Source organism: Suricata suricatta, chromosome 6 (genome assembly GCF_006229205.1).
Source record: "Suricata suricatta isolate VVHF042 chromosome 6, meerkat_22Aug2017_6uvM2_HiC, whole genome shotgun sequence".
Classification (NCBI taxonomy): Eukaryota; Metazoa; Chordata; class Mammalia; order Carnivora; family Herpestidae; genus Suricata; species Suricata suricatta.
The window spans coordinates 65,444,535-65,459,557 of NC_043705.1; the positions used below are offsets into that span (position 1 = coordinate 65,444,535).

Here is a 15,023-nt window from a genome sequence, read left to right on the forward strand (position 1 = left end):
TCTCTCTTGTTTTCCTGCTAGACCTATGAGTGCAAACATATGGTTTCTGTCCTTCTCTGCCTGGCTTACTTCACTCAGCATGACACCCTCAAGGTCCATCCACTTTCCTACGAAGGGCCATATGTCATTCCCTCCCTTCTCAATTATATTTTCATCATCCTTGTGAAAGTTGATAAAAATCATGTTGAGCATATTTCCCTTTAAAATATACATTTAGCATTTTAGGGGCACCTAAGTGAGTCACTTGGTTTAGCAATGGATTTCAGCTCGGGTCTTGATCTCGCAGTCTGTGGGTTTGAGCACAGTGTTGGGCTTTGTGCTGACAGCTGGGATCCTGGAGCCTCCTTCAGATTCTGTCTCCCTGTCTCTCCCCCACTGTCTGTCTGTCTGTCTCTCTCTCTCTCAAAAATAAACATTAAAAAAATTTTTAATATATGTTTAGTATTTTAAAAACTTTGGAAAAGTCTACCTGGATTTAGAACAGAGTTTTAATAGTTTTTTAAAATTATTATTTTTAGTTATTTTTTAACTTCTCTGGCTTATATTTTTGTCTTAGACACACACACACACACACACAATTTATATCTGGTAACAAATTCACAAGTCGCACTGTTTAAATAAACTTGGCGTAAAGTTTCGAAGGGAAATTATATTAGCAAATAAATCACGATTTATGTATTTCAGGGGGAATGGATGCTGTGTTCTCCATAGTTCAAAGTTTTTTGGATGCATCGCCTTCTGGTTGGTGTTTCTTTACTTTGGAAGATTCAGTATATGGTATAATGTTAAGAAAAGTGTTTTCTACTATTTATCGATGGCAAGGGATTTTTATTCCACTTGAGGTAAACATCAGTCAGTCATTTTATAGTACATGAAATAAAATGTATATGTAAACTTCAGATGACTCATGAATTATTGTTATTCCTTATTTCCTAGGATTTAAATATAGAAAATCCTAAAACTTGTGAGGCATTTAATATTGGTGTTTCCCCTTACTTTGTGATTACTCATGAAGAAAGAAGTGAAGAAAAACCTTCTGTTATCAGTGTGTATACATTCACATCTGGATTCAAATTATTCTTGGTAAAAAATTTCTTCATTTTTTGTAGATTGCTTTATTTAAAAGGAAAATCAGATTTGAAAGATTTAAATGGGAGATAACATATGTTCTATATTAATGTGAAAAGCAGCTTTTTGCAAGTTGATACTCATTTTAGCTGAGTGTCTTAATCCAGGCTATTTTTGTCTGTCTTGAAATGACACCTAATATGCATACCTAGTGCTTAGAATGATTTTTTCAAATTTTGAACTTCAAATATTAACTCATACTATTAGTGTATTCAGAGCCTTTCCTAGTTGAATTTCCCTTTAAATATTTATTCCCATGGTTTTATCTTCCTTGCAGGTACAAACAATCATTATTTCGGAAAGTTCTCAAATAAAATATTTTAGTTCAGACAATCAAGATTATTTAATTGTTGCAAGTCAAAGAGATGATTCTGAATTAACTCAGGTTTGATTCTTTTAAAATGAATTTTTAAAAAATACTCTGTTTGAACTTACCAAAGATGTAGTCTGTAAATTTAGTGTAAAAATCCCCCATTATTTTATTGTGGTAAAGTAGTAAAGTAGAATGTAGATATTAATTAGTCGATTTTTAAATAATGGAATTATAAATATTGTCTTCGAGAGCCAGACTAAGTGCAGTAATAAGCATGAACATTTAGTTAGAATTTAATGGCTTTGGAAAACATAATGGAGAAAAATCACGTAACTGGACAGATGGTATCACTAACAATTCTTGATTAGTGTTGCCAAATGGACATTTACCATCACTCCAGAAATTCCACGCTTTATCTAGTTAACTATATCTCATAATCCTAATAATGCCTATTTGATAATTTTCTCACTCCTCAGACTCGCTTACCTGCCTCTCATCGCATTTTCAGCTGATGACTTTGTTGAAATGAAATCTACCAGAAAGGAGCTTAGTCATCTTGCCAAGGCCAAATTCAGAAACCTTCTTGAAACCCAGTCTTGTTCCTCCATCCTCTTACGGAGGAAATTTTCCTTCTATAACAGCCAGGCTCCTCTTGCCAGAAGAACGTTTAGTTGTTCCCTTTGTGTCTGGCATCACTAACATCTCTCTCTGTTGAATTATTGCAATCAGTGTAAATGTATGATCTCCAAGCTTCAAAAGAAATTTCTTTCCTGATCTCACCCCCTTCTACTTTCTGTTTCATTTCTTTTCTCCTTTCTGTAGTAAGATACAGTGAAAGAATTGTCTACCTGCTTTTGTCTTTCCTCATGGTCACTGATGACAGCTGAGTTGCAAATTCACTGGATGTTTTTTGTCATTCTCTTATGCTGCTTCCTGTTAGCATGTGACAGTTACCTCATCCTCAAATTTAAACCATCTCTTCTCTTCATTTAAAAAAATTTTTTTTACTGTTTATTTTTGAGAGAGACAGAGTGAGACACAGCATGAGCGAGGGCGGGGGGCAGAGAAAGAGAGGGAGACACAGAATCCAAAACAGGCTCCAGGCTCTGAGCCATTAGCACAGAGACGGAGATGGGTCTTAACTCACGAACCGTGAGATCATGACCTGAGCTGAAGGAGGACCCTTAACTGACTGAGCCACCCAGTTGCCCCTCTTCATTTCTAAAGTACCACACAAGTTTCCCTTCTGTCTCTCTGTGTCACCCTTTTCAGTGTCCACTGCCAGTTCCTTTTCTAAACTTAGATACTTTGGAGTTTTTCATGTTCAGTTTTTATTCAAATTTCTTTTTCTTTTTGCTCGATCCAGGTACTTTCATCAATCCTTTGACTTTAGGTATCAACTATAGGCTGTTTTCTAATTTTCTTGGTAGCCTTTTCTCTAATTTCTAGACTTACATGTCTAACTTCTTGTTGGCATCTCCACAAAAATATGTTTTAAGTCTCTAAGATTTAACATATCCCAAACTGAACTTTGATTTTCTCTATGAATCTTGTTATGATGCTTTCATCTCAGAAAATAGCAGCCTCATAAATGCAATTGCTTAAGACCAAATGCTGGCATTCATCTTTCTTGATTACTCGTTTTTATTCACTTCAGCTAACTTATTACTGTTTTAATTATTTCTCCTAAGAATGCTTTGAATACAGACATTTCTTTCCATCTCTGCTCCTCCTTCCCTAGTCCAGGTCCCATCATTTCCCTCCCACACGGTTGGAGGAGCCTCCCAGCTGATCTCAGAACTTCTTCTCTGACTCCTTACATCCCTTCTCCATCAAGTAGTTGGTGTAGTCTTTTAAAAATATTATTTTGTGTTATTCCTTGTTTTAAAACTCTTCAGTGATTTCCAATTATATAGAAAATAAATTCTAAGTTACTTGATAATGGACTGTAAGTAGCATAACTATATATCTTTATCTGCTCAACACAGGACTGGATTATGTCAATACTATCCCTTCTGCTCTGTAAAGGATCCCTGTGATAAATTATATAGTCATCTTCACAAAGGATACCTCATGATCTTACCTGTCCGTCTTACTGTCTTCATTCCTTATCACTTTCAACTTCTTTCTAGTTGGGCCAGTCTTCATTCAGCTTATGACAAACACTTTCTGCCTTAGAAATTTTGGCATGTCATTCTTTACAGTTTTATTTCCTGTGTAACACCCGTCACTCTGTTGTATCATCCTACTTGTTATCTTCAGCATTTGTCTCAACCGAATCATCATACATTTATTTATCGATGTTTTTATTGTTTGCCTTTTCCTGTTAGTAAGATCCATAAGGCCACTCTATCCATAACTCCTAGCGTGATGCCAGGCTCACAGAAGGTGTCTAATTGTTGAGTGAATACATATAATTCTGCAGTTGACCAGATTGTGTAAGAAACCAGGTAGATTCAGTATCTTCTTTTAATTTTAAACTTGTGAACAAAATTTTGTATACATTGCCACCTTCAGGACTAAAAAGTTTTGGTGTTTCTTTTAATATTATATTGCTTGAACAGTGGCTAAATAATGATATTACAGCATCAGAAAGTTTATTATCCAGAACTGAATATTTCATATTTAAGTGACTGCTCTCCAATTTTAGCTTTCCTTTTCTCTTTCTGTGACTTGCCCCTACCCAGATGTATATTTGAAATTGATTTATTTTCAAATAACTTCTTTTTTACTCATTCTCTGCATGTGAGCCTAGACACAGACACACAGACACACACACACACACACAGCTAAAAGAGGGAGAGCAGTGAGAGAGCATCAGTTTTGATATTTTCTCATTTATGAAAGTATCCTCCTAACTAAATAAAGGGGATTAGGAGAGTACATACATAATATTGGTTAAATTCACACAAGTACTCAATCCCTGGTCACGAAGGGTTTTGTATTTGAACCTTTCCCACAGGTCTTCAGATGGAGTGGAGGAAGCTTCACCTTGCACCAGACACTTCCTGTCCGAGGTGTGCTGAGCATAGCCTTGTTCCCCAGAAGAGGCTCTATGTTCTTAGCCATTTCCCAGGTGAATGCCAGGCCAAATTCCCTTTTACTCAGATGGTCTGGCAGTGAGTTTATTAACTTTCAAGAAGTGCCAGTCAATGGGACAACACAAGTCGAGGCCTTGACTTCAGGCGATGATACTTATTTAATCTATGCCAAAACCATCTCTCTAGGTAAGAAGATATTAACATTTGTAATATATACACCATTATTGAAATTACCTATCATTCATATAGTATGTTCAGTATGAAAACATGCAGCTCTTAGAATAATTTTTTTAGCTAATTCATTTCTTTTTTTTAATGTTTATTTTGAGAGAGAGAGAGAAAGAGAGAGAGAGAGAGAGAGAGAGAGCAAGTGAATATGTGCCCACACATGCACAGAGGGAGGGGCAGAGAGAGGGAGGAGAGAGAGAGAATCCCAAGCAGGGTCTGCACTGTGAGGGCAGAGCCCAGTGCGGGTCTCCATCCCATGAACCATGAGATCATGACCTGAGCCAAGACCAAGAGTCAGACACTCAACTGACTGAGCTGCCCAGGTGCCCCAGCTAATCCATTTCTCGATGGATAAGGTATTGACTGTCAGCTGCAAATGGATTTTAGAAAAAAGAAACACATTTTGAGTGTTATATGTATAATCTTTAGATTATAAACCGTCACATTAAAGTTATATTAAAATAAAACTTGGGATAGGTATGTAAAGTAGAAAGATCTAGGAAAAGATCTATGAAGATCTTGTATCCAAAGTGCAAACAGATAACATTTTCTGTGACTGTACTTGGGGAGCCGCAGGTAATTTATAGTAGTGATAAAAGATGCTCAGGGACCTTTTATAAGACTGTTTCAAAATATTCTCTGAATATAAATATGCTTTCTTTTGCCTTGTGGAACTTTCTTAGGTAAAATTTCAACCTTCCTAAAAAACAAAACATGTGTCACTGTTCTTTCTTTAATATCAGATCATAACTAAGAAGTGGCCATGCTTCATGTGGTAAATGCAAAAGACATTGAAGTGTTTTCTACCAACTAAATGAATTTGGAGCAATGTCCTAACTAAATTTGTTTTTTAAATTAAATATTTTAATAATTTTTTAATGTGTGATTTTGTCACTTTTTTCCCTGTAACTTTTGCATTCGGATTTGGCTTTTATTCCATTATTATAGGAAATCAGAATTCAATTGATATTTTCATCTGGGAGACAGGACGGTCCTCTTTCAGATATTTTCAATCCCTGGATTTTGCTGCCATTAATAGGATCTACTCCTTTACACCAGCTTCAGGAATAGGTAAGGGTGTTTCAGCTAACTCGTCTGAAATGATTTGTGGAAAGCTAGAATAATTTTAATCTTATTGAGTTAGAGATAGTATCACTTTGCCAGATACTGGGTATTTTAATAAGGATGTAAAATCAAGATCTTAACAGTAGTATTTCTGGAAATTCTAGAAATGCAAAAGGACTAATATTTTTAAAATGAACATTATGCTTGAGAGGAATCAGAATAGCTGAAATATGGCAGGAAACATGAGTGAAAGATAACATAAGATAATACATTTATTTTGTCTAAGAAAAATGAAGAGTGACATTGCATATGGTATATGTTTGAAATATGAAAGCGTAAGAAGATGACAGGTATCTCCATTGAAGTATTTTTAAAAAGTCAGAAAATGATTGTTCAGTCTCCTATCCTTCTTCCAGTCTGATCCTTTCTTGACTTTCTGTGCTTTAATATACACATCAGAAATGTAGGCAGTATTTTTACTCACAGTTGTTCCAAAAACAAAGTCCTTTAGTGAGAAACCAAGGGGTACATGTTGCCTGGAGGCTGTAGGATTATTTCTGGGTTGGTGGAGAATCATTTGGGTGGACCCATGGTAACAAGGCATAGAGGGCAGCAGCAGTTGGCGTGGTGAGCTTGTGGGGCTGCCTCCCAGTGAACAGTGCAGGGAGCATGCTCCGGGAGTCATCATGTCTCCTGTTGAGGTACCCAGAGGAACCTGGAAGCCAAACCAGGTGACTCAGGAGATGAATCTGGAGGAATCAAAGTCCTTTTAAATTGAGACATAGGAATTTTTTTGTATGAATCAAACATCACCGTTTATTATTAGACATTATATGTAGTCATTGTTTATGATCTCTCTGTCTCTCAAAAATAAATTTGAAAAGCATTTAAAAAGTTTTAAAAGGGGTGCCTGGGTAGCTCAGTTGGTTAAGTGTCCATCTTTGGCTCAGGTCATGATCTCACGGTTTGTGGGTTCGAGCCCCGCATCGGGCTCTGTGCTGACAGCTAGCTCAGAGCCTAGAGGCTGCTTCAGATTCTGTGTCTCCCTCTGTCTCTACCCCTCCTCTGGTCATACTCTGCCCCTGTCTCTCTCAAAAATAAGTAAACATTAAAAAAAATTTTTGGGGGGGTGCCTGGGTGGCTCAGTCAGTTAAGCGTACAGCTTAAGCTCAGGTCATGATCTCACACTTCAAGGGTTCGAGCCCCATGTTGGGCTCTCTGCTGTCAGCTAGCATAGAGCCTGGAGATTGATTCAGATTCTATATCTCCCTCTCTCTCTGACCCTCCCCAGTTTGCACTGTCTCTTTCTGTCTCTCAAAAAAATTTTTTTAAAACATTATGAAGAATTCTTTTAAAAATTTTTTTTTCAAGTTTATTTATTTTTTAATCAGGATGGGGGAGGGGCAGAGAGAGAGAGAGAGAGAGAGAGAGAGAGAGAGAGAGAGAGAATACTAAGCAAGCTCTGCACTGTCAGCACAGGACTCAGTCCCATAAACCGTGAGATCATGACCTGAGCCAAAATCACGAGTTGGACACTTAACTGACTGAGCCACGCAGGGATTCCTAAAGTTATGAAGAATTCTTTGCCTTCAGAGATCTGATTGGAGAAGCAAGAAAAATATTAAGATAATAGTTCAAGATAGAATTCCAGTCTCATTTGGTCTGTCAGTAGGTAAGAGGTATCAGAGGGTGGCTTGAGCTTGGCCTGGGTGGGCTGGTAGGAAATGTGAGCAGGCAGGAAGGTGTGAGCAAAAGAGAAAAGGAGAAGTATATATGACGTTGAGGGCACAATGAGCCGACTGGAGTGGTAGGGACAGAGGATTTGACTCAGTGTAGTGGTGGTAAGTTTGGAGACACACTAGCATCTATACAAGAAAGTCTGGAATGTCATGTTCAGGATTTGGGCTCTGTTTGGATTGTTCAGTGGTTCCCCAATATTTTTGCCTTAGAAACTTCTCATTCTCTTAAAATTTTAAGGAACTCAGAGTGCTTTTGTTTGTGTGAATTCTACATACTAATATTTATTGTATTAGAAATTAAAAAGGAGAAATGTTTAAGATACTTCTTAATTCAATTAAGAATGAAAGCAGTGAACTTACTACTTGTGAACAAAAATAACATGTTTTTTTTTTTTTAAAGTACTTTCTGATACAAAAACCTTTGTACAAAGAGTGGTATTACTTCATTATTTTTGCCAATTTCTTAATGTCTGGTTTCTTCTGTCTGTGTCTATATTCTATCTACTACAATATTATCAGTCATATGGCCTCTAGAAAATCCCATGTACACTCATAAAGGAGTGAGAGTGATGTAGACCGACAACATCTTAGTATTTCTACAAAAATAGTTTCGACTTCACAGACCCTCCTGAAGTGTCTCAGTGACTGTTATGGGTCCGGTGACTACACTGTGAGCATTATTAGGGTAAAAAAATCCTTGAAGGCATTTCAAAAGCAAGTGATGATCAAAAGCATGTTTTATAGCTCCACCTTGCTTTGGTATATAGAATATGCTAGATGCAGTAGTTTGCAACTTCATGGGCAAGAGTTAATATAGAAGCCTCTGCAGGGTTTAGAGATGTGGCACTGAAGAAATCAGAGGTTTAGATTTTGGAGACATTGATGCATTCAGGTAGTTGAATTCATAAGAACTAAAATCTGCTTATGATATTGAGAAGAATAGAGGATTTAGCACAAATACAGGAATCTGTGTTCGCAGCTTCTCTCTTAGGTGCCCGACTGCAGTTTTCTGATTCAGGCACTGGAATCCTTAGACCCTGTTTCCTTCAGTCGCCTCATCTGCTGACCAGGAATCAGCATTATTTATCTCTCATTTTTTATGGATTGTCTATCTCATTGTGCTTTGTTTCCCTGTGCATTTTTCTCTCGTTGGCCCTGTGTCCATGCTGTGTTTTCCCAGGTCACCTGATCTCTGGACCATTACATCATTGTCTGGCCTCTACTCTAGGCCACTGTGCTGCCATTTTCTATGTGTGTCTCTGTTCTGAGCATTCTCTTCATAAATAACTTCTCTTGACTTGTCATGACACCTCTGACAGGCCATAAAGCTGTGACTTTCTTATTCACTCAGCAATTGATTTACTAAGTAAATTACATATCCTTCATCATGTCTTTGTTTGTGTCTACTTGTCCTTTAATTTTCTGCCTTTATTATTTTTGCTTTTCTTATACCTCAAGTTTACAGGTGGACTAACTGTACCTACTTGAGTCACTTATTATAATTCAAAATAGTTTCCTAATGAATATTTTTAAGGATGACAAGTGCTGCCTGAATGGATTATTAATTAAGTTAAAGAATTCTCTTTAAAGATTTTTAAAGAAATAGAATAGGCACACTTTCTAAAAGAATTTATGAAAAATTCTGCCAGAGGCTTGTTAAGGGACCCATTGTGAGGTCTCTTTATTTCTTTTGTTTCTGTGACTGGAGGTTGTAGAAGTATGAAAAGATTGTAACTAATTATTTAGAATGGCTTATTATAGAAATTTCACCTCTGAAAGCTGAAATTATGCATTAAATAATATTCAAGGACTTTCTTATTTTGACTATGTCAAATATTAGATTGGAGCCATGACTGTGAGGATTACATATTTATTCTGGTTAATGACAGAGATTATTGGGTGGTGATGGAATTCTTTAAATGCAAGAGGAAGAATGGATATGACTGAGATGGCAAGGATGTATACACTTTTCTTTCTCTCTTCCTTCAGTCCTTCATTATTTGATAGAGTTTTTGAATGCCAGTTATATGCCAGGCACAGTGGTAGGCCCAGAGGAAATAAGGGAAACGAAATGAATTCTAGCCCCCGCTTTGCAGAAGTTTAACATGCAATAGGGAATGGAGACATGATATATAATCACATAAAAAGTCTCTAGGTATAAACTGATAACTGCTGTGCAAGAATACAGTGTTTGCATATCACAAAATGGAGAAGACTTGACCAGGTCTAAGGTTTGTCCAGAAAGCTTCTTTAAGGAAGAGTCATTTAATTAATGCTCCTGGAAAGACGCTGACCCCTGCCCCTCTCCTTAACTTGCCAACACTCTCAGCTTTACCAAAACTATCACCGTTGAAAAACCACCAGCTTTAGAAATCATTTGCATGAATTCATCATTCTCTTCACCCCTGTGGAGTCACCATAAGAAGCCTAGGCCCCTCTGGAGAAGATGACCGTCCTCATGGGGTGTGCCCTAGGCCATGTGAGCCCTAATTTCCAGGCCAAAGGCACAGCTCTTCCCTCCCCAGCTTCCTAAACCCTTCCACCGTGCCTCCCAGAACAAACACATTTTATCTTGAACTTTTCTCTGACTGTCCCTCCTTGCACTGGAACCTGCTCTGTCCCGAGGACACTGCTTCCCGTGTAGCCCTCTCTGGCTGCTCTGTGTGTTACTGGTTTCTTCTTTTTCTCCTAGATCTCTAAGTGCTAGGAACACTCACTCTAGCACTCAGTCCTTAAATGATCTCAGCCAGTTGCCTTCCTTTGGAATACTTTTATTATTTTGTAGTTTTGATAAGTGGAAGGGAATTCTGTGACCTGAGCCCAGGTCAAGAGTCAGATGCTTAAACCCGACTGAGCCACCCAAGTGCCCCTATCCAGTGATTTCTCATTTATTAAGTGGATGATGGGATTATTGTTAGGCTGGTTTGATCATTCCACAGCTTTTTAATGCTATAATTTACATTCAGTTATTTCAAATAATATTTTGGTTTTCAGAAATCAGATCATATTTAGTTAATTCAGACATCACTTTGAGAGTTGAAAGGTTTTGCTATGGTCCTATGATAGGGAGCATGCAAAGTAACATTCTTATTTCATTGCCATTTCTTTCTTCCCACAGTCCACATACTTCTTGTTGGTCCAGCCATGTCTGCACTTTACTGTTGGAATTCAGAGCTGAATCAATTCTCTTTTATTCTGGAAGCACCTTCTGCTCATGATGCAGCTTTTGTTACAGTAAAATCCCTTAATTCAAGCAAGAATTTAATTGCTCTAGTGGGAACCATCCACTCACACATATATGAGCTGGCCTACATCTCCAGCCAGTCTGACTTTATTCCTAGGTAGGTTCACCATTTTATATGGAATCTCTTTATGCTCACTGTAGTTTTTATAGGGCACCTAATTTCTAAGTGTTTATTTAATGACTGAAAATATGTAAAATATAAGGGTAATTTATAATCTAGAAATTTGATTATGTTCCGTATTTCTGACATCTGTTCTATAGCTAATCAGTATTATGAGCATTTTGTATTATAATTTTATGTATGAAATGTTAAGATTTTTCCAAATGTTTAATATTAATCAGTGTTCTGAGAGTTTTATGTGTAATCTACTTTTCTATATGCCTGAGATTTGTTGCAGCTGCCTTATTTGATATGCTTCTTATGCTAGTTCAGGTGAACTGATATTTGAACCTGGTGACAGAGAAGCTGTAATAGTGGTAAATATCCTTGATGATACCGTTCCAGAAGAAGAAGAATTCTTCAGAGTTCAGCTTAAAAATCCCAAAGGAGGAGCAGAGATTGGTATTAATGGTTATGTAAAAATAACTGTTCTGTCTAATGATGATGCCTATGGAGTTGTTGGATTTGCTCAGGTAAAGATCCCATGCTTAGAAGTCAAGATGATTTATTCATTGTATTTATATATTAGGTGTTGTCATCACTCAGTCCTCCTTTAGTATCCTCAGGCTCTCTCCCTTCTCTTTCTATGCATTTTAAGGTGTATTTAACTGATGTCTTATAATTTATAGTTCTTCACACTAAACTCTGAATCAACTTGTCCTAATTTTTTTTGTACTGATTACTCTTACAAGATTGAATTTGAAATGTTCCCATTTGGCCTTGGTCCTGGAGTTTGGTTCTGCTATTAGCCTTATCTCTAGAGGGTAATGATGAAATAAGTCCCAAACATACTGTATACTGTGTTTCATCACACACAACTGTTCTATTTGTACTGGGGGGGAGGGCAGAGAGGAAGAGAGGGAGAAATTTATAACTGTAGTTGATTGTACACATGGAGGTGCTTTCCCCTGAAGAAAGAGAACTATGCAAATCTTCTCAGGTCGACTTTCAGGCTCAGAATTCATATTCCTTTATTTTCATGAGCAAAAGGACACCCTTTTGTATTGCATCACTTAGCCCTATTTGCAAACTCTATCCTGATTTCTTAATTAGAGTGATAGCTGCAACTATAATTCTCTGAAATCTTCTGCTAGTAAGGAAAACGCAGGTCAAATTGGCTTAAACATCAAGAACATGGCCCCAGAGAAGATAAACTTCAGATTTGGGTGGATACTATGTCAGCATGGCTCAGATTCTTGCGATCTCTCCACTTGGCCAACATAAAGCTGGTTCTTCATTTGGTTGTTTGAAAGCTGATGTTACTATTAGGGCTACTGCTTTTTTGTTCACGTCCAGTTGGGGAGAGAGAGAAATGTGGCTCTTGTAGTAAGAAAGAGATTTCCCAAAAGCTTCCGGAAAACTCTTCTCGTGTCTCATTGGCCAGAACTAACAAGGCCACTCATGCATCTGTTCATTAATTCATTCATTAGTGTAGCAGTTTTTTTTTTAAACATGTACTGTGTACCAGATGCTCTTTCAGGTGCTAGAGATGTATCAAAAAGTTAAATAGTAAAACTCTTTATCCTCTTTGTCCTTAAATTGTAGATGAGGCAAAGAGAGATAGTAGACAAAGATGCACAAGACGTCTGTACTGTATCTGATGGTCATACATGCCATGGAGGAACGTTAGGCAGGGAGGACAGATGAAGATTGTGAGGGGGGCGGAGGGGGTTGTGTGCAGAGAAATAAAACAGAGGATATCACAGAGGGCAGCACTAAGGAAGTGAGATGAGGATGAAGGCGTGGAGGACATGGGGGAAGAACATTCCAGGCAGGGGAAATCATCAGCAACATCAGAAGCCCTCAAGTGAGGCCTCGGCCATCTGGTGTAGCAAGGAGGTCACTATAGCTGAAGTCAGTTGGGGAGAGATGAGGCTGAGGAAGTGAAGGGCCGGGGCCCTGTTTTGGCCATCCCCAGCAACACCCACAGTTTTGGTGACTTGCTAGGAGGACTCAAAGGACTCAGGGTTCCATCATTCTCATACTGTGATTTGTTACAGTGATGGGGATACAAAGCAAAGTCATCAAGGGAAATTACAATGTGAGCCATATATATAATTTTAGTTTTTTAGCTCCAGAAAAAAAGCAGAAATGGGTGAAAATATTTTTACTGTTTTATTTTATTTAACCCAGTATATTAACCAGTATAAAGTGATTGATGAAATATTTTATACCCTTTTTTTTCATACTTTGTCTTCAGACCACCAGTGCAGATTACATGTACAGACCAATCACGTTTCAGGTGTTCAGCAGCCCATGTGGCCAGTGGCCACTGTGTAGGTCAGTACAGCTCTAAGGTATGAACAGTGGTGGGGAAGGTCAGGAAGAAAGAAATTTTTTTAAATGTTTATTTTTGAGAGAGAGAGAGACAGAGCCTGAGTGGGGGAGGGGCAGAGAGAGGGAGGCAGAATCTCAAGCAGGCTCCAGGCTCTGAGCTGTCAGCACAGTCTGACAAGGGGCCTGTACCCATGAACCACAAGATCATGACCGGAGCTGAAGTCAGATGTTTAACTGACTGAGCCACCCAGGTGTCCCAGATTTCTCTTTATGAGGCTTATTCCAAAATTATCATAGAAACAGCAAAGTACTGTGGTTTAATCCTTCCCAGTCGGTAATATCCTGGGTTACTTCAATCCGTTCACTAAAATTCCTCAGTACAGGCCTCTGTGTCTGGACAAACTTGTTCTAAGAAAAGATTTAGTAGAGAAAGAGTTTCTTGACAATTTTCTGGTTGTTTTAAATGCTTATTTCACTAACCCTTATCAGTAGAGGGCATGGGGCAAGAGAGGCTTCTCTTCTTTATGAAGAAATTATACATATTTTATTTTTTTACGGATTTAAATTTTTTAAAACATTCATTTTTTGAGAAACAGAGAGAGACACAGTATGAGTGGGGGAGAGGCAGAGAGAGAGGGAGACACAGAATCTGAAGCAGGCTCCAGGCTCTGAGCTGTCAGCACAGAGCCCATCACAGGGCTCGAACTCATGAACCTTGAGATCATGACCTGAGCTGAAGTTGGATGCTTAACTGACTGAGCCACCCAGGCACCCCTAAAGACTTTATTTTTAAGTAATCTCTACACCCAACATGGGGCTCGAACTTACAACCCTGAGCTTGTGTTACATGCTCTACTGACTGAGCCAGCTAGACACCCCATATGTGTATTTTAAAATCAATATGTTTTCTTTTTTTAAAAAAAATGTTTTATTTATTTTTGAGACACAAGGAGACAGAGCAGGAGCCAGGGAGGGGCATAGAGAGAGGGAGACACAGAATCCGAAGCAGGTTCCAGGCTCTGAGCTGTCAGCACAAAGCCCAATGAAGGGCTTGAACTCACGAACTGTAAGATCATGACCTGAACTAAAGTCAGACGCTTAACCAACTAAGCCACCCAGCACTGCAAATCAATATATTTTCTGTAGAAAGGTTGAAATCTTTGAGCAAGATATTATTACTATGTAACATTTGTAACAATATGTTTAAAATGCAGTGTAAAACTCTGGCAAAGGATAGGCCATCTACTCAAATTAGCATTCTAGATAGAAGCTTTAAGAAATTCATATAGGAATTTCTTTTATGATTACCGTAGTAAAAAGGCAAGAAAAAGAAGACTATTAGAAGATTTAAAAAAACCTTTATATTCCATATTCTTCCTTTATTGCTTATGGATAAACTAGGGGTGTTGTAAAAGGGATTCCTTTGAGTATTAATTTTGAGGACAAGCTCATTCATCTGCTGGCAAGAGCTGCTGCAAGTGTTGGAGGAGGAGTTCCGGTCACACTAAAGTAGAAATCAGCCTGAAACGAAGGAAAGATGCTGAGGAGCATAGGTGAGAAAAGAGTGTGAGATTCTAACACAAGGGAAGAGGATATTTCTGGCAGGAAAATTAGTTGTAAAGACTAGGGGCTGAGGGTGAAACCGTGTCAATGGAAACAGAACAGGCTGTCGAAACTTTTTAGAGTATACGATTTCAAAAAAAGGAGACATTTGTAAGTGAACAGAAAGAGTGCTTTCATTCTCATTGGTGTTTTTACGTTTGGATGGGACCTTAAAGTCCATGTACATCAGAAACTTATTTTACAAAAAAAAAAAACAACAAAAAAC

General features: G+C 38.0%; 1 protein-coding gene across 1 annotated transcript in view; it reads left to right on the forward strand.

Moving 5' to 3' along the window:
- The window catches only part of ADGRV1 (adhesion G protein-coupled receptor V1), a 506,381-nt gene that overhangs the window by 128,924 nt on the left and 362,434 nt on the right, over positions 1-15,023 (forward strand). The window contains exons 46-52 of the mRNA XM_029942597.1: positions 685-842; positions 937-1,083; positions 1,406-1,513; positions 4,404-4,668; positions 5,659-5,781; positions 10,633-10,855; positions 11,187-11,391. Of these exons, the coding sequence (XP_029798457.1) occupies positions 685-842; positions 937-1,083; positions 1,406-1,513; positions 4,404-4,668; positions 5,659-5,781; positions 10,633-10,855; positions 11,187-11,391 (1,229 nt within the window). The remainder of the gene's footprint in view (positions 1-684; positions 843-936; positions 1,084-1,405; positions 1,514-4,403; positions 4,669-5,658; positions 5,782-10,632; positions 10,856-11,186; positions 11,392-15,023) is intronic.